The sequence below is a fragment of the Takifugu flavidus genome, chromosome 17 (assembly GCF_003711565.1).
Source record: "Takifugu flavidus isolate HTHZ2018 chromosome 17, ASM371156v2, whole genome shotgun sequence".
Taxonomy (NCBI): Eukaryota; Metazoa; Chordata; class Actinopteri; order Tetraodontiformes; family Tetraodontidae; genus Takifugu; species Takifugu flavidus.
In genome coordinates, this window is record NC_079536.1 from 8,171,301 (window position 1) to 8,198,013 (window position 26,713).

At 42.7% G+C, this 26,713-nt stretch overlaps 1 protein-coding gene across 1 annotated transcript in view; it reads left to right on the top strand.

Moving 5' to 3' along the window:
- Positions 1-26,713, top strand: part of cntnap2a (contactin associated protein 2a) — a 211,770-nt gene that overhangs the window by 139,431 nt on the left and 45,626 nt on the right. The window contains exons 12-15 of the mRNA XM_057013033.1: positions 1,377-1,483; positions 3,502-3,621; positions 4,324-4,439; positions 6,313-6,397. Of these exons, the coding sequence (XP_056869013.1) occupies positions 1,377-1,483; positions 3,502-3,621; positions 4,324-4,439; positions 6,313-6,397 (428 nt within the window). The remainder of the gene's footprint in view (positions 1-1,376; positions 1,484-3,501; positions 3,622-4,323; positions 4,440-6,312; positions 6,398-26,713) is intronic.

The window sequence follows — 26,713 nt, forward strand, 5'->3', positions numbered from 1 at the left end:
AGCCTATAAATGTCCAAGCAATAAAATATCATACAAGTTTTGGCACACAGAAAAAGCTTGCTGATATCTTATATATCTTAGCAGTATAAGTAAGGAAGAAGCCAAGACCCCTGCAGCTCTCACAAGTTTGTTTTTCCAGCAGCTAGCTTTGCTCTTAATGCAGCTTTGATTCATTCATGTAGTCTGGATGCTGGAATAATGAGCATGAATGTGTGTATGAGGGTGGTTATCCAGCTTTGAGATACTATGGGAACTGTCCCCACCGGGCCTGCTGAAAGATCAAACCACAGTGCTTTGATTTATTCAGGATTTCAGTTTGAAACAGTTAAAGTGCAATGACTTCGCTCTGTGCTTAATCCTGTGTTTAACATGTAGTACACATTGTTAGCTTGTACTACATTCCTAATACTGATTTTTGAAATGAGGATAGCAAATGAAAAATGTTGCCTCCTTTGTTAAGAAACATGCATTTGCACTGTTTAAGGGGAAAGCCCAGTTTCCATTTACTCAAGCTGATGTTCATTTCTAAATTTACACCTCAGCATATTCTTTACCACAATGATCTTTCAATTACTGTGTTTTATCAGGAAAACTACCAGGAATATCAATAGTTTGTCACTCTGTTCTTTGGAAAGGAGCTATTGTAAATGTGGTTGTCCTGCTGTGATGAGTCAAAATATCTGCCAATGCTTATGTATCTTATACTTAAGCCTATTTATAATTCCTGGAGTTGCTGTTTTGCATGTCAATCATATACATTATTTAATTTATTATTTAAGAGCTAATAAATTTGGAGACAAACTATGAATTAAATGTTTTATTGCTATTATCAGGTGTAGTGTGCTAGAAGTTAATAAAGCTCTGGGAAAATTCCATATCAAAAAGCTCCATTGGCACACCTGTGTGAAAACCGTACCAGAACATTTGTGGGAGCTTTTTCCTTTGTTCAAACTACATTTTTAGTCAAGGAGTTGCTAAATTTGATCAATGGGATCTTCCCGGATGGAATCATTCTGAGCATGGTGAAATATACTGTGAAGATAGGGAGAAAGGAGCGAGGACTCCCTGTTTTTTTGGGGTTTTTTTACGCTAACAGACTATTTTTCAGACTCGAAATAGATTCTCTTAAGTGCCTGGATGTCCCTACATCCAAAGAACATGCAGTCAAAGTTGGTTATCGTGACCCAAATATTTAAATTTGGTATAACTTTTTAGATAGTCAGGGCTTAAAGGGTTAAAAACTCAACAGTGAGGATGTTTACAGAAGCTATTTTTATCTCAGGTTGGATGAACCAATAAAAAGAGCTCCATACATCCATTTTCTTGCTGAACAATGTCTTGGTCTGCTAACCTGAAACAAACATGTGTCATTAAAGGTGTATGCCCAATCACTGCGAACATGGTGGCCGATGTAAACAGACGTGGGACAGTTTCAGCTGCACATGTGATGGAACCGGATACACCGGAGCCACCTGTCATACATGTAAGTATCTTCTGTTATCTGTGCTGGTTTGTTGTGTTTGATCCTTCAAACTGAAGTAAGGCAACAGACAGACGTATTGAAGTGTGCCGGCTTTTCAGAGCTTTGATTCTGTTGTGGTCTGAGAGGAAACATTCCGGCATGAAGAACATTCAGACACGGAGAACAAAGTGAGAAAGAGCAGAAAAGCCAAAGTGGGTTTTAAAAGACTTACCGTAAATGTTTGAAAGGCCACCTCCCGCTACTCCCTTATGAGACAGGCAGTGTTCTCCCTTAGCAGAGACTGTCTGAGAAAAAACACATAAAGCAACAAATAGAACATTTTGAGCCAGTGAATGGTTACTGATATGGTTCCGCTGAATGATGGAAATCCAATAATACACATTTGCTCATAAAGTTGGATTAATTTTGTTTTCAGACAAATTCCTTTTTATTCCATTAGTAATCCCCGTTGACCAGGCTGATCAAGAAAAGCTTGACTAGAAATACTCTATCTCTGGAGATGCCCCTGATTAATGAGACCAAGTCTGGAGCTGAAAACCATGAGGCAGTGCAGACGGACATGTGGCAGTGCAGACAGACTTCACATTGTCTTTGCACCGAGAAAAAAGCTGCTTGCTTTTCTCTTAGCTTCGCAGGCACTGCGACTTTTCACTGTACTGAGACGCGGTGAAGCAACATTTGCACCGTCTGCAGAGTCTTTTACATATTTTCAGATGTTTTACTGCACCCATGCATTCTGTCCCTATTTGTACTGTAGAATGGAAAGTTTTCCTGAAACGTCAAGACATACAAAAAGGGGAAAAATCAAACTAATTGACTTTTTGTTGCGCTCGGAGCTTTTGCCATGTAGAATATTCAAGCCTGCTTTGTATTTATGCCAACCAAGCTGGGACACCAGTTCTGGGAACTTCGTTTTTCTCTTGGCCTTTGAATCTTATGGTTGGGTTCCACCACTGTGGAGCTATCCAGAGAGAAATATTGGGCATCCAACTTCCACAGCAATTCAGCCTTTGCCCAGCAGCTTTGAACCAGAAGTCACACCCCAACCTTCCTCCTGGGTTTCCTTGCTGATCCATGTGAGATAGTTCAGCGGGGTCGTTTCCTCCCAGCCAAGGTTTCACTCAAGAGCAAGGAAGTGCAGTCATGAGTGCAACTCACAACTTCTGGCTGAACAAAGCGAAAACACACCATTGTGTAATAAGTGGTTGCACGAAAGGGATTTTAGTTTTTAGCTTTAAAAATTCTATTAAACCTGCAAACGGCCCACAGCCAAGAATGGTTCTTTGAAGTCCCATCGGCAATCTGTGTGCATGGATCAAAACAAACACAACATCAGCACGGTGTCAGACAGATTGCTGGAGTGTGTGTGACAAGACACTACTTCTAGACAGGCAGAATTGAGATTGGCGGCCAATGCAGAATTGGCTGCTGGAACCTGGAGGGAGACCAAAATTATCAAAAAAAAAAAAAAAGCTTTTGCTCACCTGTGTGAGATTTTTGAGTGATTTCTATTTTTGGATTATTTAAGCCTGTATATAAGAATAGAAGAGACTGAAGGCTGGTTTTGGGGGAAATATAAGATCTAATGTCATTTAAAATCACAATATTGGGACTTTATCTACTTATTCTAATGCCCTGTAGCTACTGTCCTAGAATTAGCTTTTAGCCCACTTTGTTGATTGATTTCACTAGTATCAGCTTCATCTTGAATAGTTGTGGCCGTGAATTTCACTCTTTATTGTTTACCGCAAAGGATCAACACTAACAAATATAACCTGCTTTAACATGAACTAACCTGTGGCTAGCCTTCTTATTCATTCAATATTCTAATATGAACATCACCAGCATGAGTCATGCCTCAAATGTTATAATTTCTGTTCTTGTGCTTCACTTTTCTACATTCTTCCTGGTACTGATGGTTGTTTATGAGTGGTGTGGGGGAATACTTATAGCTTCAATAGTCAGGGAATTCTTGTCATGTTTTACTGCTCACTCTTGCCTGTATCCCCCTCCCACAGCGATTTATGAGCCCTCGTGTGAAGCCTATAAGCATTTGGGCAGGTCCTCTGACACCTACTGGATTGATCCTGATGGCAGCGGACCACTTGCCCCTTTCAAAGTCAGCTGCAACATGACAGGTGTGTGTTTGCCTCTGTGTGTGTGCGCAAAACTCTCTGGCGTGTTAAAGGCCATGCATGGATGTGTGTGTGTGTGTGTGTGTGTGAGAGGCCGTGCTTTGGCCAGCGACCTGTGAGGGAAGAAAAGACTTTCTCATCTTAACCTCTAACAGAAACACTCTTAACCTGCTGAGGGTTCCATAGAAACACAGTGACAGTTTCTGCTTTAACCTTTGGTGTGTAGACTACACACAGATACACACACACTGACTTACATTCACCCCCCCCCCCCACCCCCCACCCCCACCCCACATACACACACGCACACACACATTGGAATAAATAGATATTCTGGAACAGCCAGGCATGCAGGTATAGCAAATGTGAAACTTTTAATGAAATGTCATTGCATTTCCCCTTAGTCATGCCAAATAGCGCACACCTTCACATACTTCAGAAATGTTAAGGAACCTCGCCCCCATCTCCTACATATACACATACTTTAGACACCTGAAAAGACCCACATGCTGCCTGAGTAAATATTAACTGTGCAGTGTGACGAGTGCTCCACTGGCTAATGCGCTAAGAGCACAAATGTGGAGTTTCTGAGCTGTGGCTCCCACACTGAAAGAACCGCAGCATCATGAAAGCTAAACTGCACATTTCCCTGAAAATGTGTGTCCATATTATACTGACACACCTGAAATGCTTTTGTGGCTGTAGAGGACAAAGTGTGGACCACAGTTATGAACAACCTGCCGGCCAAAACTACAGTGATCGGCTCCAGCAAGGAGAAACGGACCGTCTTACAAGTTAACTACAGCGCCTCTATGGACCAGGTAATACTTAAACAAACACTGCCATTTGCATTGTGTTTGACTTGACTGCAGTGAAAGCTGCCTAGTTTAAAGTGTTTTTTTAATTGTCAACATGCTTCTAAAATAATCAACAAGACATTGTCATGTTGTAACGTGAATGCTTGACACGAGGTGTTAATATTGAATCAGAAATCTACAAAAGTGTATTCTCTCTCCTCTTTGGAACTGTAACCAAGCCCCTCATTAACACAGAACACAGCCACTGAGATTGTTCCCTTTATCTGCTGTATACAAATGATTCCTCCTTCTATTTCTCAGCAATTGTGGAGCAATTTTAGAGATTAATCCAACAAGTTTCTAAATTTGACCATTTGTACAAAGTCTTACAAACACTTACAGGAAACTGCAAATTAATGCTTTCGACAAAGATCAATTTGTTGCCCTGTATTTGAAGCTGCACCAACCCGGCTTGAGAGCGTGCTGCTAATTGCGTAGAGTTCTCTGTAGACCTGACAGACGGGCCTAAAACCTCAAAACAACTCACCGACTTGAAAAATGCATTAGCGACTGCAGACCATTCAGTCTGATTTCCCCAGTTTGTGTTGTTCCGGGCAGCAGTCTTAGTGAAATCCAGACTAAGTGGCCTGGAATGGATTTAGGTTAGCCTTACGGGTGTGTAGCATGTGTTACAATTAAAATTTAACCCTCCCAATCCCGCCATAGTGGCAGGAAAACTGCCCTCATAACAAGAAGAAACTTTGAGCAGGACCAGACTCATTATCCTGCTGATGGTCATCAGTCAGGTGAAGAAGGAGGAGGAGAAGAAGTGGGGATAGATGAAGGAAGAAAGCGGAGAGCAGAAATAAAAAAGAGCGATATGGCTGCTTCGACTTGCAGGTCAGTTAGGACAGCGACGTGACCAGACCGAGCCAATGCAAATAAAACTACCGGTATTAATAAAGAAAACAACAAAGAGGAAGGAGGTAAAGATGAAACACATCAGCACATTAATAAAAATGACCCCAAAGTTCTTGCGAGATGTGCCCGCCTCTGCATGAGGCAGCAGAAACACTTGATGACTTCTAGCCGGGCAGGGACATGCAAAAGACCAATCTTTTAAAGAAGTTGGAAAAGGAAGAAAAGTCTAACTCTCCTAATATCCTCCCCTGTCTGGACTTGGAAAATCCTGTAAAATGTTCAGTGTGGAAATAAGTCTGAAATTACCTTTTATTTAGAATAAAACCTTTTTTATTATAATTATAGTAGAAATTGCTATGCAATGAATTACCTAATTAAGAGCATGTAATTATAGTCTGATTCCTTTAATTGCTTGACAGCTCTATTAGTTAGTGTCATTACAGTATAATTTGGTTCACTCTCTTGATGAGCTGGAGTTTCCATTCTATCCTGAATACTTATGGAGCATACAATCCTGTTACTTTTCTATATACAGGTTATAATTTCAAACAACGGGAGTGACTGAAGGTGCCAAATACACGATTTAGTGGAAGTTCTTTTAAAAACGTTATAATTAAATTCTTTCAAATCCACAATGGAACTCACAATAGGGAGTTTAACATGTGACTCTGCCTCTCGTCGGCTTTTTGTCCCACACTTGTTTCGTCCAATTGCTTTCAGATTGTTGCTGTCAGAAACAAAAGCTCCTGTTTGAACTATTTTTTAATGACACATTCCTGCCATAATTAGGATCCTTTTGAATTTTCTATGGATCACTTGTTTCATTTTCAACTGCTCTTAATCACTGAACACTCAATAAAAACTTTCAAATGCACGCTTGTTCCTTTTCCTGCTCGGTAATTTAGTCTTTACAAGGGCTGAGTGAGATGAAAGGAAGAAAGAATAATAATAATAATAAAAGTCTGTGTGTTTCCAGGTGACAGCCATCACCACCGGTGCAGAGAGCTGTGAACAACACATCAGCTACAGCTGCCAAATGTCCAGGTTGCTCAACACTCCAGGTAAAAACATTGCTTTATTTCCCACTGACTCGAGCCAGGAAGCTAGGGGGCCAGGAGCCTTTCTATGTGGAGACTGCATCTGCGTGGGTTCTCTCGGTTTAGTCCAGCTTCCCGCCACATGCATTTGGGGCATAGAATAATTAGCTATTTTAAAGGTGTGTGAATTTGAGTGTAAACATATTAGCTAGCAACTTTTCCCTAGTGTATCCCAAGAGGAAGGAAGGAAGGAAGGAAGGAAGGAAGGAAGGAAGGAAGGACGGACGGATGGGTGGACGGACGGACGGATGGGTGGACGGACGGACGGATGGGTGGACGGACGGACGGATGGGTGGACGGACGGACGGATGGATGGATGGATGGATGGATGGATGGATGGATGGATGGACGGATGGACGGATGGATGGATGGGCACTGGGTAAAATTTTGAGAGGGAATTCCTGCTATTATTATCGCATTTACCTGAGATCACGGTCACATGATGTTTGAAAAGGACAATATTTTTTTATCTTAAACATGTATGAGGCTAAATTAGCCATTAAGGTGTCTTCTGTAGCTGTCGCTACTCGTACAGTTCGGGTGACGTGTTGCAAGGCAGCATTTTCAAACCACGTTTCGTGACAGCTCGGCTGAACAGAAGAGCTCACGCTGCACAGACAATGGTTTCCGTGGCAGCAAATGCGTCCATGCTTTCATTCGGCAGGCATCAGTGGATTGAGAACATCTGTCCAAACTTTCAAAGAAAATAAATTGAAAAGAAGCAACAGTAAACAACTGTCAGGGGATGTATTTGTGGTGGGGGCTGAGTCAGTATTACCGCTCCCTAGGTAATGATGGGTCATGTCCTCAAAAATACATTCTCTTTCTAAAACCCTTTTTCTTCTTTTTGCTAAATTAGAATAAAACGACAATTAGAATTTCCAGCTTCATGATATATTTTTTCATTTTGGATTTTCTTGGCTCGTTCTTAGTCCCACCTTTTTCATAGTTAAATTGTTAACCATCTGTGCGTTTGAACCCATGCCTTCAGCCTGTATTTATTATACTGGAACTAATGGAACAGATCTTTGTAAACAAGCGGTGGCCTGGTTCAGCTTATTCAGAAGAGATTAACTTGGCTTCCGTTCATTTGCATTAGATCTCTTCCGAGTCGGTGTGTGTGTGTGTGTGTGGGGGGGCTGACGCTAAAGCACTCCAGTGAGTGGTAGGTTTTTGTGTCAGTTTGGTTTGGATTAGTCGGGCAGGCATGCAAAATAGTTGAGTTGTGCACAGTTTGCCATGGATTAGATGTGTTTGGGTTCATATTTGTGTGATATTCTTGGCTTTAGTGGGCACTTCAGCAAGGGTGTGAATGGTCTTTATGCAGGGGAGAAGAGCCGAGTAAAGGGCTTGCAGCTGTGTTGGGCTCGTTCTGTGTCAGAGCTTTACATTTAGACTAATATCTCTTTGTGAGTGTGTGTGTGTGTGTGTGTTGTGTGTCTGTGTGCACGCGCGCGTGCGTTCGTGTGTGTCTAACAGTGTATATTAGTCACTGGTTTTTTACTTTGAGAATAACAAGCTTGCTGTCAGAACACTTTTGTGTCGTTTTCCTCTCTTTCCTCCACTCCAAGCACTCCCTCTCACTCTCACGCTAACTCTCACTCTCACGTGCGTGCGTGCAGGCGTGTGTGTTTGTTTGACCTTGGTCCTTGTCTAAGTTGAAATAAATCCTTAATACTTTGATATCTGTACAGCTGACCAAAACTGTGCCACTAACATCCACTGCACTAAATAGCATCTAGCATTGTGCACATGCACACACATTATTCCACACACTTGATATGCATCTTTATTTTTTTACACACAACTCAAAGATCTCACACGTGAACACACACACAAACAGCCACCCTCGATCACGGTCCATGCACAGCGTCTGCCAAGATGCACGTTAATTAGCTTACTTCTAATTCGCCACCTTACAAGTTGGGGAAATCCAATTACCAGTCTGGGATGACTGGGAGACTAGCAGTAGGGGAAAGGCATTTACTCAAAAAATATGCTCAATAAATTAGCTGTCAGCTTTGATCAAAACGTGCTGTCAACAGCATTTTCAGTGCGAAGTGCAGACGCACACATGAACGCTCCCAACTCCTCCTACAAAAAATAACAAATTCGATCTCATCTATTACACGTGGGCTGGAATTTTACAGCTAAACGAACCATTAAATGGGAATTATATTCTGCCACCAGTGACGTCCCTCATTTGGATCCTGGGCCATAATTGTTCTAATTGTTTGACCCCTTGCGCACATTTAATCTGCAGTCCTTTTTTTTCTTCTTATCACCTCTCCTATCACAGTCAAACATATCCATCATGTCCACACACACACACATGCGCACACACAAACACATACAGGGACATGGCACTTTGAGCACGGTAGCAAGTAGCACGAGACTAATGAGAGATTTGGATGCAGGTACACATCTCGCTCTCTTCTCTTTCTCTTTATATCTTCCCCTCCTCCTCCTCCCCTCTCTCATTCTCTCGCTCTCTCTCTCTCTTTCTCTCTTTGCTACAAAAGGCTCACAACTCCCCCTTAAATTGATCAAACCTTTTCCTCCCACCAATCCATCTGTTCTCTCCTCTTACTTCACCAACAGCTCCTCCAATCTTCAAGGTTTTTTTATTTTCTTTTTTTCCTTTCATTTATTACTTTTTCCATTTCAAAAGAAGAAAGTAAAGGGTTGTTTTTGATAATCCTACGGGTTGAAGATTTTGGAGAATTAATACTAATTATTGATCATTTACCAGCAGTTGTTCATTCATAAAATGACAGCAATGAATTATTGTATTGTGTTAAAATGTGTGTTAGAAATTGTAAAAGTCAAAGCACAAAACCATTTATCTCTTTATTTTACTAGAATTATACAGTTTCCATTATTGGTTGCATCTCTCTGGGCCTCATTATAAAATCAATAATCTTCCCATTCAAAACCTGTTGTGTTGAATTTGCTATTAAAATAAGTGTTTTTGAAATTAAGCATTCTCTGAAAACACAGAGGGGCCCCAGGCTGATCCTTAAATTAGAAGTGAAAGAGCTGGTTGATTAATCTCACAGCACTAAATCTGTTTTACTGTGTCTGAGTACAGCACATCTGTTGACATTTATCGTGCACGTCTTTGTCTCTTCAAAGGAACGACAGTGTCTAATTGCTCTTAAAAAGTAGATTATGCTTTCTTCCCGTGCTTGGATGAGCGATTCTAAGGTGACTGCCTCATCATCTGTTGAAATTTGCACTCATGAAGTGGAGAGAGAACATTTTGCACAAACAACATTCACGGTGTGAAATGTGCTTTAAGCGACTTCACCCCCCTAAAAAACACAAGAAAATCAGCAGCTCAGCGTTCTTCACCACTTTAACACTGCTGCTTCTTTGTTGATCACGATGTGGAGGGACAAAGACCAGCAGCTGGTGCAGCCATTGCTGAACTGCTGTGTTATTTATCAGATTGAATAATTCGTTTAAAATGGTGTCCCCAAAAAACACAAAGGAGTCCCAGTGAGTTCCAAACCCAAATCTCCATGTGGTTCACCCAAATTGCTGTCAAAACCTTTTGAGTATAAGTATAAACTATAGCACAATCATGATTGGAAGCACAGTTGAGAAAAATCCAAAAGGTGAACATGCTGGTCTGAATATGAGAGGCAGCGTTTAAAGCGCCACGTGACTGTCATGTTAATTGGCTTCCCTTAATAATATAATAATAATAATCTGCAGCCTGTCACCCTCTTTTCATATTCTCATGAAGCCATTTAAAGAGGTCCTGGATCAGGCTTTTAATGGAAATACAGATCAGGACTTGTTCTTTAGTCTTTAGGAGCCAAAGCAGCAGAAAGACTGAAGCCCACAAGGGAGAGAGGAGAAATGGGGTGGCCAGAGATGAGAGCCCAGCCTAATTCTGAGTAATGAGGCTGCATGCATGCAGAGAGTGGCAGCAACCTCTTCCTCAGGCACTTCTGCTCTGTTATTTCCTCTCCAGGCCAGTCTGGTCACTCCACACACTCATGGTTCCTCTGTAGCTTTTTCAGACACTTGTTTACTCCTTGTTAAACTGGAATATTTTAGCTTATCTACCCTTCCTTCCTCATCATTGATTGTCATCTTCCACCCTTATGTACAATAAAAAGCACAGATGTATCCACATGTAAATTGTTCATGCGTCCCTGCTCACCAGTTTGCAGTGAAGAAATGTCAATTAATGAAGCAAATCAAAACATTTTTAGATAGTGTATATGTGCTGCCCTCCTGTGGCTCACTGTCAATCTCGAGGTGGATGCATGAACGCAATCGCTGGAGAATGCAAGAAGCCAAATGAGCTGAAAAGCTTAAAAAAAAAGAAAAGAGCACCCGTATTGGTGTCACTGCTCATTGATGATATAACCACTTATGGTAAGCAAAAAATATTAATGCATGCATAAAAACACGCCACCTGGGACTTTATGTTGAGCAAGAGATGATAAACCCATTATATATGTGATAGATAGCATATTTGCACAGTGCTGTTTTTTAGCATGTGGATGAGAAATTAACATCTAGCTAGTGATAATACAGGTGTGGGTGATCCACAGCGTAGTGACAGATGTAATCATGGAATCGGCTGGATTGTTATGGCGTGATGATTCGCTTTCTTAGGTATTGCAGTTAGAGGCTATGCTGGTGCGTATAGATCTATATACCCAATATAGACATACATTTCAAATGATGTGACTACAGTCCATTTTATTAGTCGATTATGTCCCCATATTGCCTGATCGTGCTCTGTCTTTCATTACTGGGCTAATGTTCTGGCTACAATGTCATTAATTTGTGAAAGCACTCGAGGCAAAAGCAAGTTGGGGGGCTGAGAAAGAGAACAAGAGCTAATATATTGAAAGACAAGAGAAAGGGAAACCATCACCAGAGTCCTTGGGCATTTCACTCCCCTCGCCCCGTCTCTGCCCCCCTGTCCTACCGACACATGTTCCCTTACTCGCCATTGTCAAGATGCCAATTAACATTAAATTATCCTCTCCGTCCTGCTTTGAACAGGATGGGATGGCGAGAGTTGCAGAATAAGAGGGGGTGTGTCTACATGTGTGTGTGTGATGGGTGATGGGCATCGCTGTGGTGGCAGACCCACCTGTGTCTGTACATCTCATCCCGGGGTTGCTCCGCGGTCACCGCTGCCTCTGTAATGCGTCGTTGCCCTAGATAATGCTGTCATACGTTGTGCTGAGAGAGGCGTGCGTCTCTCCGTGTCACGCCCTCCTACCTGAGCGTGCAGCACTTTCACAGGTGCCAACATTGAAAGGAACCTCTCTAACACTTTACAGTACATTAGGTTACAGTAATAAGCTGTTTGCAAAGGCAGCTACCCCCCCCCCCATTTTTTTTTAACTTTTATGGCATTGATTCAGATTTGTCTTCTTTTTCTCACTTTTTCATTGCTTCCCTCCCACAGTCTATTTGTCCAACAAACCCACAAGTGTCCCAGGGGCTCCGGCGTATAGCTGTGCCTCAGTTAAATGTCTGTCAAGGTCCCCAGTGAAGCTTTAGGCCTCTGAAACACACTCTCATGTTAACAGCAGAGTTAATGAACAAAACCCCGGAAACGGTGAAGCATTTTAGAGTCGAACTTTCAAGCCAGTCGTCTGGAAAAAATGCTGAAGTACAGTATCAGGCAGAAGGTGTCAAGTAAGCATATGTAAAGGCTTTGGCTTCCATTAAAAGTTTTAAAAGTTAATTTACACGTTGTCATGTTCACTATAATATTCAGGAGATGAATCTGTCAGGCCAAAGCCTGGCTGTGTTTGGATCTCTGTTTTTCACGTGTTAAAGTCATTCACACTCAGCTGAACATCAAGCCTTTGATGTGCTGATACGCTGTAAATTCAAATATTCAGGGAGGAAATGATCTGCAGGCACTTTAAGACTTCATATCTCCTAAATTTCGGACTTTTATACAAACCTGTGGGATACATTTCCATAAAACCCAACTGTCAACCTCCTACCTATTTTTTTAGGGATCGCAATTCCTATTATTTACAGTATTAATTAAATATAAAAGGCAGAATGTGGGTGTAAACCTGCTCCTGCTGCTTGTTGGCTGGCTAAAGGAGAAGGAGAAGGGGAGACAGGGCAGAAGAAGGGATGAACATTTACTACACTGAATATCTAAAACTAAAACCGAGCGGGGCATTCGGGCCACAGAGACACAGAGAGAAAGAATGAGTGAGATAGCTGTACAAAAGTAACACCTTGACACCAAAACCCATCAAGGGGAGCTGAGTGGATTAGAGAAGACACCATTCAGTGAAAAAGTGGCAGCTTAAATGTGTATTAATATTTGCTCCACCGCTGGTTCCTGTGTTGGAATTACATGGAGAAATATGCATTTTCCAAGGGGATTTGTGATTGTTGTACTTCTGACCAATGTTACATTCATTTTTGCATAGTTTTAAAGTATAAAATGATAGTTTATAGTCTTAAGCCTGGTTGATTACACCACAAAGTCACACACAGAAATTTAGCTTCTCGGAGGAGGATCTTTGGCTTCTAAATCATAAATCTAGAAAGCATTTATAGCTCTCAATTATTTATAGAGTGGTTCACAACCCATATACATATATGTAGACAAACCCAAACTATCAAGAAACAAGTTTTCAGAAAATCCAGTCATGCCAAAAAGTCTTTTGTTTTTATTTGGTTGGTTTGAGTTAAATTCATCAATTAATTAAGTTATATTTAATAAGTAAAACAGGAAAATGAATTATCACCTATATATTAACTGAATAAATGTGGTCACCCCTCAGAGAACAGCAGCAAGACTGTTCTTGTCTTTCATCTGAAGATCTTTTTCATCTGAATTCATCGTGATGATAAAGAGAGGGAAAAATAACTCTGAAAACTAAAGTGTTCTTCTGTTTCACTTCAGGTTGACTCAGACTTAAATACTTTATTAAAGAAATGCCAAGAAGTGTTTTTTAATAGTTTTTTGACTGTCCATCCGTCAGCCCAAAGAGCCTATGGGAGACAATTTCCATAAAAAGGCCCCACTCAGCATACACTGTTAACAATTTGCTAATGGTTTTGTTAATGTCATTGTCTGCATTAAAAATTCAAAGGAGACATTAAACTTGTTCATGATATTCTGGGAGATCAATTAAAAGTGCATCAGGTGAGTTATGGAGGGCAGGGACACATGGTGTTCTGCTTGCTTCAATTTTGCGAGTGAGTGAGAGTAGTTTTCTCCTCTCTCCTGCTCTGTGCTTCATCCTCAATGTGTTTTCTCCAAGATTTTCTATGCGCTCTCTGAAATCCTCTGTGCTCCAGGCACAGCCTTCAGCACCACACGTATAAAGTCAGCACGTGCAAATAAACAATAAAAATGTGTACCATTCTGTGCTGAAAGCCTCCAACGTGCAGCCGTTCCCCGGTTTGCCAATCCAGCCTGATTGTTGGCTGACACACACCTGATGGCAGCATTAAAGGGGGTTAACCTAAGCAGAATGAAGATAACGCTAACAGCTTATTGATCAGCTCCCGAGCTGAGACTCATTAATCTGCTTTCTGTTTGAAAACTGGCACATTTCATCAAACCATGATGGTAAAGGTAAAGTTTTGGTTAAATTGCAACTACATGTCCGACAATGCAATGATGAAGTGTATCATACAAAACACTCCACCCCACCACCACCTCCACATACAAACACACACCCACACACCCCAAAAATGTATGTTTGTGGTTCTGCTGTGAAGATAAACAGATGGCTTTCCATTTTTCTCGAGGTAACATCTGCCAACAACAAATGTGTGAGAATTCATTAAATCCATAATGGAAACATCAACGCAGATAGAACAGGGTGCCAGGCTGCCAGCCTGACTGGATCAGCAGTCAGCCTCGATATTCCCAACAGATTTTGGAACCAGCGGAGGAAAAAATTGTTCAGTGGAAGTGAGGTCTGTAAAAGAAAGTAAAGGGAACAGCAGGGGTGCTGCTGCTCTGTAGCCATTAGCTGGTGCGATACAAAATGATTTGTTAATGATATAATGCAGTAAACGCTATTGTCAGTTTCAACCTTTGATAATTAAATTTCATTAATTCAGCCATTTTCTGGTGATTAAGCCTAAAATTGGCTTGAGTTTATGATGATAGTTAACCTTTTAGATTTGTACTTGTAGAAACTATAAGTTATCATTGGTTCATGGTAGTGTAGACTTTTTATGTGTTTTAAAGCATATTTCTTCTTTAAGAAAATAAATTTGGAAGAGAGTGACTAATTGTTGCAGCCACTGTTTTCTAGTTGGTATCTTCATTTCCATTTTAACTGCAGTCTTTAAAAGCGCTGGAATAAACAACATGCAACTTCACCTTCTATTAGAGAAAATAATAGACCTTTAATCAGATTCCATTTTTAACTTTAATATATTACAGTGTCATTTATTCAGAAAAAGTGACTCTAGAAGAGGTTGTTTTTTACCTGAACCTTTAGATTACAAAAATAATCATGTGTGTGTCTCACGTGAAAGATTCAGCTCTCAACATTCAGTTGACTGAACTTGTTAATTTTTTAACCTGTTTAAAAAGACCCACAAAATAGCTTGCAACATAACAATTTAGACTTTAATACTGTGGAGAGAAGAGGACACAAAGGATATATTTTAGGACAATTTTACGAATTGCGATTGCGTGGTGAAATGGAGAGAAAGAAGAAGGTAAGACAGAGATTGATGCGGAGTGACAGAGGAAAGAAAATAAGTAAAAGAGGAGGGACGAGCGGAGAAGGATGGTTGAAGATTAGTTTGTTTTCCGCTGTTTGCTCTGACATTGAAAGATGCATCTGCACTAATGTCCCTGAAAGCCTTGAATAACACTGAAAACCAATACATATCTGCCTTAATGGGATTTCTGAGCTAGCCCACTTCTGCACTTACACACACACTGCCAACCATAAGCAATCACATGCATACAGACAATATGCTGCGTGGCCACCGTTTGAGTGTTGGGAAGATAAAAGCAAATGGGAAAAAGGCAGCGCGCTTGAAGAGGAATTCTAACACAGTTTGTGCGTCTGAAGCGTTGATCTCAATTATGAGGCTTCCTCCTTTTGTCCTCCCAAAGGCTTTCAGGAACCTTTTTTGTGTAGTGGTAGTTTGCTTATACATTGTATTGTTCTCTTTAGCTTTAAACCTGTTTCATATTATATGTGCACGTGCGTCAGCATGTGTTTGGTTTTGCTTGTCATGAACTCAGTAACAAATGACCCACAGGGTCCCACAGGAGCCTCTGCTGTTCCAGGGAAAATAAACAAATGAATATTCATGATCTTCATCTAATCACACATGTACAACTCTCCTGTAATGGTGGGATGAGTGTGTGTTTGAGGAGCTGTGAGTGTCTGTGTGTAAGAGGATACACAGCTTTCGATTTCTCTCTTCCTGGGACACCCGATGTCAGCTTTGTAATCAACTTGATGTATCTAAGTCATTGGCCACATCCACCCAGGTTTAATTTTAAGTTTTAGAGGGTTTTTCTGGAACAACTTCACCAACTTTCAAGGTACACAGAAGAGAAAAATGCCTGGAAAAGAAAAGCTTCAGCAGGTGTTGTAGTATACAGATCCATTTTATGAAACTGATCAGCTTGTGGCCTTCTTCAGGTTGAAAGATACACATGCAGGTGTAAACTGTCAATTGTGTCTGCCTGCCTTCAGTGGTTATTTAAGCTTCTCCTTAATTTCTAGCCTTGTTGAGGCTGCAGAGCCTGGTTTATCTAAACCAAACACATACTTCCAAATTATACAGCACTCAAATAAACAAGAAGATACTGTCAGTCAACCATTTTTTTCTCTATGTAAATAAAATAGGCTGTTCCCTTCATGTCATATTATAGTCATTTGGTTGCTGCATTCATCAATTTATAAAATCTATCTGAAGTAACCCAGACCAGCAGCTTTCGCTGTTTTTTAACCCAGGATGGCTGAAGGAGAAGAGATAGATTTGGTTGCAGACATCCCTGTGTCCACTGCTTCGTTGGGTCATTCTCAGCTTTAAAGCATATTAAACCTCCATCCATCCATCCATTCTCTACCGCTTATCCGGGTCGGGTCGCGGGGGCAGCAGCCTAAGGAGAGAAGCCCAGACTTCCCTCTCCCCAGCTACCTCCTCCAGCTCATCCGGAGGGATCCCCAGGCGTTCCCAGGCCAGTCGAGAGACATAGTCTCTCCAACGTGTCCTGGGTCTCCCCGGGGGTCTCCTACCGGAGGGACATGCCCTGAACACCTCACCAGGGAGGCGTCCAGGGGGCATCCTGACTAGATGCCCAAGCCACCCCATCTGGCTCCTCTCAACGCGGAGGAGCAGCGACTCTACTCCGAGCTCCTCCCGGATGGCAGAGCTTCTCACCCTATCTCTAAGGGAGAGCCCAGCCACCCTACGGAGGAAGCTCATTTCAGCCGCTTGTACCCGTGATCTTGTTCTTTCGGTCATTACCCAAAGCTCATGACCATAGGTGAGGGTAGGAACGAAGATCGACCGGTAAATCGAGAGCTTCGCCTTTCGGCTCAGCTCTCTCTTCACCACAACGGACCGGTGCAGAGTCCGCATTACTGCGGACGCCGCACCGATCCGCCTGTCGATCTCCCGCTCCGTTCTTCCCTCACTCGTGAACAAGACCCCGAGGTACTTAAACTCCTCCACTTGGGGCAGGATCTCCTCCTTTACCCGGAGAAGGCACTCCACCTTTTTCCGGTCGAGAACCATGGCCTCGGATTTGGAGGTGCTGATTCTCATCCCAGCCGCTTCACATACGGCGGCGAACCGATCCAGTGATAGTTGGAGGTCACGGGCCGATGAAGCCAACAGGACCACATCATCCGCAAAAAGCAGAGACGCGATCCTGAGGTCACCAAACCGGATCCCCTCAACACCATGACTGCACCTAGAAATTCTGTCCATAAAAATTATGAACAGAATCGGTGACAAAGGGCAGCCCTGGCGGAGGCCAACCCTCACCGGAAACGAGTTCGACTTACTGCCAGCAATTCGGACCAAACTCTGGCACCGATCGTACAGGGAGCGGACAGCCCGTATCAGCGGGCCCGACACCCCATACTCTCGGAGGACCCCCCACAGGACCCCCCGAGGGACAAGGTCGAATGCCTTCTCCAAGTCCACAAAACACATGTGGACTGGTTGGGCAAACTCCCATGCACCCTCGAAGACCCTGCGGAGGGTGTAGAGCTGGTCCACTGTTCCACGCCCAGGACGAAAACCACATTGCTCCTCCTGAATCCGAGGTTCGACTATCCGGCGGACCCTCCTCTCCAGTACCCCTGAATAGACCTTACCAGGGAGGCTGAGGAGTGTGATCCCCCTATAGTTGGAACACACCCTCCGGTCCCCCTTCTTAAAAAGAGGGACTACCACCCCGGTCTGCCAATCCAGCGGCACTGCCCCCGATGTCCACGCGATGTTGCAGAGTCGAGTCAACCACGACAGCCCTACAACATCCAGAGCCTTAAGGGACTCTGGGCGGATCTCATCCACCCCCGGGGCCTTGCCACCGAGGAGTTTTTTAACTACCTCGGCAACTTCAGCCCCGGAGATACGAGAGCCCATCTCCAGGTCCCCAGGCCCTACTTCCTCACTGGAAGGCGTGTTGGTGGGATTGAGGAGGTCCTCGAAGTATTCCTTCCACCGATCCACAACATCCCGAGTTGAGGTCAGCAGCACACCATCACCACTATACACAGTGTTGACAGTGCACTGCTTCCCCCTCCTCAGACGCCGGATGGTGGTCCAGAACCTTTTCGAGGCCGTCCGAAAGTCGTTCTCCATGGCCTCACCGAACTCTTCCCATGCCCGAGTCTTTGCCTCGGCAACCGCCGTAGCTGCACTCCGCTTGGCACGCCGGTACCCATCTGCTGCCTCAGGAGTCCCACAGGCCGGTAAGGCCTGATACGACTCCTTCTTCAGCTTGACGGCATCCCTCACCGCTGGTGTCCACCAGCGGGTTCGGGCATTGCCGCCACGACAGGCACCAACCACCTTGCGGCCACAGCACCGGTCAGCTGCCTCAACAATGGAGGCACGGAACACGGTCCACTCGGACTCAATGTCCCCCGCCTCCCCCGGGACATGGTCAAAGCTCTCCCGGAGGCGTGAGTTGAAGCTCCTTCTGACAGGGGACTCTGCCAGGCGTTCCCAGCAGACCCTCACAACACGTTTGGGCCTGCCAGGTCTGTCCGGCATCCTTCCCCACCATCGGAGCCAACTCACCACCAGGTGGTGATCAGTTGACAGCTCCGCCCCTCTCTTCACCCGAGTGTCCAGAACATGCGGCCGCAAATCCGATGACACAACCACAAAGTCGATCATCGATCTGCGGCCTAAGGCGTCCTGGTGCCAAGTGCACATGTGGACGCCTTTATGTCTGAACAAGGTGTTCGTTATGGACAATCTGAGACGAGCACAGAAGTCCAATAACAAAACACCACTCGGGTTCAGATCAGGGGGGCCGTTCTTCCCAATCACACCTCTCCAGGTCACACTGTCATTGCCAACGTGAGCATTGAAGTCACCCATATTAAACCTTATGTCAGAAACACGACCAGCCAGACACGCTATCAGCATTAGCCTCCATTAGCCTCCATGTCCATAGAAAAGGACTGATTGATGCAACTGACATGCTGAGATAAACTCTGCAACAGTGCCACTGGGGCCTTGTGGAGAAAAGAAAACAGGATGGATTTTATTTTCACTAAGCAGCAGCTGTAGAGAAGATCTGTGTTGGTGAGTGTAAACATTCCAATTTTAATATGTTTTTGTCATTTTATTGCATTAGTATTTGACACGATCAATTGTGTTGCTGTTGCATTTTGTCCAAAACAAATGCTCTTTTTACTTTTATTTCCAATGAACAGTTTGTCTCTTTATTTAATGTTGCTCGACCGGCATATATTAAGATGAGGTAATGTATACGTGGAATTCTGCATTGTCTCTGGAGCCTTGGTGTTATTTTGGTGCTATCACAAGGTGGATTTCTTTCATCAGGATGTAACTGAAGGTCTAGACATGAAACGCAGAGCCCACCACTGCTTCCAACATGGTGAAAAGAAAAATATTCAATTTATTTCTAAACCTCCAGGAAATGAATACAAGATAAACATTCCTCTTTATTAGACAAGTATTGAATATCTGGTACCACTGGCTGTTTTTTTTTTTTGTTTTTTTTTTAAATGCTTTCTAAAAGCAGGGCACTTTGTTTACAATTCTGTAATTAGATCAACAAGTTTGTTGAATCAGGGCCAATTGATTTGAAGTCATGAGCACAACAATCGATGTTCCAGTGTAGTACCAGAACCCCTGCAATGGTTGTGATTATGGTGTTTTGCCTCATCTGGTAATGCACTCTGTATTTCCACGTTGGTCCATCAGCAGGCGAACGTGCAAATGAGATGGCGACAAAGACGAGTGAGAGGAACATCATGAATGTTGCGAATCGATGGTCAATAAAGTATTAGATGGGGAGATAGCTAAACACCCACCATCATCCGTAGCGCGATCCTGCAGAACATAAGATTGTTTAACCTCCTCCTACTCACACACAGCCACCAAGTTCTGTACCTACAGAGTTTGCAGTCATGTATGAGAACCGCCTGAACCCTCCCTCACACATTCACAGAGGTATGCTGAACCTTCATGCCCCCACAAGTCCTTAATTTTCCAGCTGTGTAGGCAAGCAGCAGAGAGCAGTTTGTCCCCCTGAAAAGGGTCACTAACCCATGGGGAGTGGTGCGTCCTCAACCAGCTGTGATGGCTGTGGGGCAGGCAGGGATAAACGCTTGAAAAAGGATGGGAGGCGAGGAAGATACTCGACGCAGAGGTAGATTGGGAGGGAGGCACGGCTGAGGAAATGGAGCGCAGATGGGTGAGGGGTGAGCAGGAGGAGCAAGTGGGGGGTGGAAAAGAGGGGAGATTCTGGGGTCAGAAAGACGAGCGCCAGTGGACCACAGTGTGATGAATCACAATGTTAAAGGATAAGACTGGGGTTTAAAGTGGGCAGGCATGACTTGTCACTATCGGCTTTTGTCTAAAGGCAACACATGCACACACACTCACAAGCAAACACACACTTTTCTCACTGCAATGAATATCCTGACTCTTTTATTCACACAGGACCACACCAAGTGTAACAGTAACTCAGAATTTTTTAAGCTACTTTCTGTTTAATAAACGGTTGAAGCGATGATGATGTTGTGTTCTATACAGCTGAATTTATAGCAAAAGTACACCTCTGCATTGTAATGTTCCCACTGGATGTAGTGTTTGAATTCCCTGCTAACTGGTGCTAATTGCTTTTAGATCTCTGTTCATGAGACATGATGGGAAAAAGATGCAGCAGTCTTCAAGTGTTGGCATCAAAGGGGTCGTATATTTTCAAAACCCATCATGATTTTCTGACCCAACATCCACCTGTAGTGCGCACAACAGGCTCTGGAGGTGGCGAGAGAGGCCAACCTTGGATGGTCCTGCTGAATTTATGTAGCACTGTGGAAGGCAATTTATACATCTACCACGCAGCGATGATTCCAAGATTTCAACCTGCCTGTCATGCAGCTATGCTCCGGTGCTCCAGAAAGTGTCTGAGAAGCAGTTTTTATTCAGGTCTATCTCTCCATGTGTCTGACACATGCATGCATATGTGAATGTGCACATATAGATCACTGAACCAGCCAAGGTGGCAGCCACTTTCAATTAAGGTATCCATTCAATCCAGTTCGCAGTGGTGCATCCCATTGGCAGCTCCTTAAACATCCTCAGCCTCTATAATATCTTCACTAATGGCGAGGTTTGAGGGACGATGATTAAAACACCGACTGACTGGAGCTTATTGCAGCATTACCACTCAGGCCAGCGCAGCAGAGTACATTTCAACAGTTGGTGGGTTTCGCACTTCCTTTCTGGTTTATGGCTCTTAAACATTAACGGCTCAACACGTGGACTAGTTACATCTAATGTTCCCTTTTCTGACAAGTATTTGTGGCCATTTCTTTGGGTATTCAATATAATTTATTTTTCATTTGAGCTTTATTTATACAGTGCCTGTTACAGTCAAAATCTAGGTGCCTCTCAAACAAGCAACAGCAGCAGGAAAAACTCCCTTTTAACAGTATAAAATGTTGAGCAGGATTAGGCTCATACCTGGGGACCCTCTTAAAGGGTGAAGGAGGACAAGAGGAGATTGACAGGGGAGGACAGAAATAGAAGAGGGATAGACAAAAGATGCGGAACAAAAACCATGAAGCTGACTGGGGTCAGTGATACCTATTATTGGATCCACAGGTATAAGCATGCTTGTCCTGTGTAGAACACATATGTCTTCCACTCATCTTTTATGCATATGCTTAGAAAGCCCTGATTTAGTAACATATCCTTAACGTTTCTTCATGTAGGTGCACCACGTTCTGGCTCAGCTGATGTGTGAGAGCCAGTGATTTAACTCATCTCAATAAAGGAATCAAACTAGATAGCAAATAGAGTGATCATCCCCTGATGGTTTACAGTACTATTTTTTGACCACATTCAGGACAAACTGCATCATCAACACACCCCTTTTCTTAATATAAAGCCTCATTTGATTTTATTTGTGCCCCCAAAATTAGGATACCGAGCTTGCTCCGCTCACACATGTGTTAAATCCTGCTAGGAATTCAACAATTTAAATAGATTCATTCTGTTTTTCATCCTTTACCTGGAATCATCCAAACTAAATCCTTTTGTTTTTTCCCAAACTCAATCCTTCGGTTTTTAAATCATGTAAATTGTTCCCAGTTATGTTGAGGCATGATTTCCCCGCCAACTCAAATCCTTTTCAATTACACACGCTGAGAATTTGATGTGAATTGTTTGCACTTCTGTATTCACATGTAGGTGAACCTGAGGCAGCATGATGGGTCATAAATAACTCTGACGGCCCGATGACGGGCTGATGTTCCAAATACCCCTCCACAGTGATTGAATGCAGAACCGTAAACCTACAAACAGGTGCTTAGTGTATTAGTTAGAGCTCTTAATCCTCCAAATGTACTTATTAAAAGGCCTCCTGTGGTGGCGTCCGCTCTTAAAGCCGATCCAGATGTTGCACAGGCTGACAGTTCCCAGCTGTTTCCAGGTCCACAGCAGCCTTTACTGCCGTTGATAAGCTGTCCCTAAAAAATTGCAACTTACCATAGTGTGTTCAGAAACTGGAGTTATTACATATATAAATAAATAAATGCTGCATTTTTTATGCAATATTCTCACCAGTGTTCCTCTGCATCACGCATGTCTAATTTTCCCTTATTTTCCCAATTTTCTCTTAATTGATTGGACGTCTCTTCATTTATTTTCAGCTTCTCCAATTTTTTCTCTTTTTGCATCTTAAAACACTATTTGCTCAGCTGCAGAAGAAAAATCACGCTGCAGATATTTTGTCACTATGTTCTCACATCTCAGGTTTTATTGTGATTCAAAAACGGACCTTGAACTTCATCCTGCGGAAATGTATTGTTTGTTGGATGCTGGATTTTGTGCCTTGTGGAGTGGAAAATAACACGCTATCACAACACTGTGAGAAATATTACTGCCAGATACTTTGAGTTGCCGTGATGCTGTCCGTTTGTTCTGCCTCAAAGTGAAACCATGTTCTTTTATATTGTCTGGGATGTCTGCAATATTGTGTACTTAAAATACGTGCCAAGACAGGACCTGTTGTCACACAGTGCGAGCACACATTTGAAGCCATGTATGGACGAAGCAAGTCATGGGAAGCTTGGACAGATGGGAAGAAATAAGGGCGTTAATTGAATGGCAGATGGAAAACATAACACAGCAAGGTTGTGAATGAGTATGTGTTAGTGGATCGCTCCGCTTGTTGCTCTTGCTTTTAAACACTGCAGGAGGTCGCTGACTTCAACTCGACCACTCTGGAATGCTTATTCTGAGGAAGAATTATCATATTCCATCTTCCTCGTGCATTGAAAGAGCTCTACCATGTGGCGGGCCGTAAACTGAGATTAGATTCACAGCATGGTGCTCCGACACCTCCGCTGATGCAAATTTAAAATGGATTTTAGCAAAGTTACCACAATCAAAGCACTTTGTATGATGCCTGCTGTCCTTCAGATATTAAAGGCAGCAGGTATCAGTGGAGCATAATTTAACTTTTCCTAATTTTTCAGCTCATTATAACGATTATCATTGTTAGGGTAGTTTAGCCACTGAGTGATTGTACAAGAAAACATGTCCACATGATAAAATTTGCACTAGCTACTGTGTGAGCATACTGTCTTGTTGCCCCCAGCTTGCCAGGGGCCATTCTGTGGTGTTTAAATCTGTGTATCATCAGCCATTCAGTCTTGTCTCCCCGTAGCTCTATGACGCCTTCTACCTCCTGAACGCCTGTTACACCAACACACTTCCAGGACAATTACTCAGGCAGGCAAACATGATCACATACCGTAGCATGACTGCTGGCTGTGCTGCCTATAGCTAGACTTCTTAGAGTTTTTGATTTTTAAGCTGATTGTCTTTATTTTCTAGCTTTATTCTTCTTTTTTCTGACCTCAATCCCATTTCTCTGCCTGTATCCTCTGTGAGAAGGCCTGGGCAAGAAACCAGAGATATTCAAATAATAAATCATGTTTTCTGCCCAGATATGAATTAACAGTGCCGAACATCAGGGTTTGCAGTGAACAAACCATTCCAGTAATTAGTGCTTACATTTCTGTGAATGGAACACGATACCTTAAAAATCACAATTTTCAAGGCATCGTCATCCCCTGATGTCCCATTCTTCATCTCAATAAGCCCAAATCTTTATGAACTTATTGAAACAGCATCTGGAATTTGTGTGTTTGCAAGAGATAAAGTCATTTTCTCTCTTGATTGCAAAAGACGAAATAAATATTGAGTAATCAAAGGGAAGCAGAAAAAGACTTGAATCAGAACTATGAGGTATAGACACGTGCCATCGGGACAGTGTTTTCCATTGTGGTACATTAGCCTCTCCCAGCAGCTTTCTGCTCCCCACTGTTACCAAGGCACAGAAGCAAAGAGAAGAGGAAGTTAAGAGCCGCTGAGAGATAAATGAAAGATGGGAAGATAACGAGGGATTCGAGCCTTCTGTTTCCTGGACTCTCTCTTATATAGCAGAATTCATAATGCCTGCAATTGCTACATAAGAGTCAGAGAACTCAGCAGAAGAAAAACAACCCTTCATTGGTTGTTGCTATGACTCGTTACCAGGGTTCCGGCTGACTTCATTCCCCAGACCCTTAGACCGCCATTAAATAATTCTGTTTATTTTGCCTGACAGTCCGATAACCGCATCTGTTTACTATTAACTGCCGACAACCATGAAGGTCATGACTGCACACTTCCTCCACTTGAAGCTGCTTCGATAGACATTTATCTGGCTGGCGTGTAATGCATCCAGACATTGTGTGTAGGTGTAAATATGATGGTTCAACCTGTAGCCATAACTCAGCCATTACACACTGTAAACAGTTGCATGCCTGCATTTGGATTAAATAAGTGTATAAAAGTATGTAATTGCTACAGCTTTTTGGATGAAGCCTTTCATTAAAACTGTGTCTTATCGTCACAACTGGTAGCATTTTGACTGTAGTTGTGGCCATTAAGCAACGTTGTTGTTATTATGCAACTTATTTGCATTTTTTTCACTTAAAACGTCTAAAAACTCCAGCTGATTGCATCAATTCAAATTACCATCCACCTGTTTTTTTCTTTTTAAATGTTGCAATTTGACAAGTTACATAAAAAAACCCACTTTTTTTGGTAAAATGATGCAAACCTATATTTCTACAGACGGATAACTGTTAATTGACCTCCTCCTTCATTTCCCAGGCCTTTCATCTCCCACGATGACGTTTGCAGTAGTCAAACTTAACCACACCCCAGTGTCAAATTCAATGTGGGAATCTTTTTGCTTCGCGATGCTTGTGGACATGCATGTATGCTTTGATGTAACAATGCTAGGAGGTGGGGCTGTGCTGGAAGGGTTCTCCCATACCCCCCAAGGAGGTGTGTCTTGCACATTGAAAGTAGCCAATCACTCAATCAGCCGCAATCTTCCCGGGTAACACGTCGCCAGGATGACCTCTAGCAATTACAACCAAGCCTTTGTCATTTGGGAATGACGGAGCTTCGGGACAACTTGACTTTACCAGCCAGTAATCATGTTCCAACAAGCAATCATTCCCAGCTCCTTGTCTTGTGTTTCCCCTGGAGTGCTCAGAGAATTAGATTTTCATTTTTCCGGCATGCCCCTTGCCGCATTGCTATAATCCACCAAGAAGAATACATCTACACATGATACAGCTAAATGTGCACACTGTTCATGTTACAGAACCCTGATGAGCATCAGAATGTGCATGTTTCATACTCAAGTTCTGCAAAGATGCATGAAAACATGTCATGAAATTTTGTTAATATCAGCTTTTTATTTGATGGTTGAATATTTGCTGTCTTTACAAAATACCAAAACACACATATCTTTTTTAATTTGCTTTTTCAAAGCAAGTGGAAACATATGTTGCATCATCTTTTATCATCTTTTAAGTTTGCGCCAGCTCAATGTAATTAATCTTGAAAAGAAGTATTAGCAGTTGCCACGTGAGGCAATATTAAAGGGAAATTGCTACAGTCAGCCTCAGGAAATTGAGAAACTTGAGATCAATAGGTGATTGTTTAGGTTGCAGACTTAAAGACACATTTAAAACTGTGCAAAGTGCTGTAAGATAGATGCATAAATGTGTTTCAAAAATGTGTCACATGTTAAGCTTGCAGGGTTTAACACACACACACACACACACACACACACACACACACACACATATGTCAATGTTGCATTATGCAGCTATTCTCCACATCTGGTGACATGTCTCTAGCAGCATGGTACTCATTTAAATATAGCCCCAGACTACAAAATATTCATGTTTGCTCTGTCGCTCTTCACTTCCTGTGATTGACAGCTGTTTATGGTGTTATGACCCTGCTCCGACAACCCCCACCTGCCTACCCACCAATGGAAATTGTAAATCTGATGAAAAGATGCACGTAAAGTGTAGCAGAGGATTCATCTGCCCTTTCATCCTCCCCCACATATCCTCCCCCACATATACAATAGAGAGACTTCAGTGTGGAGATAATGAGGCTGAAATATCACATGATAGTAATTATGTTGTGGAATGCATGATGTTTTCTTGTTATCTCTGTATTTACATTAATCAGCCC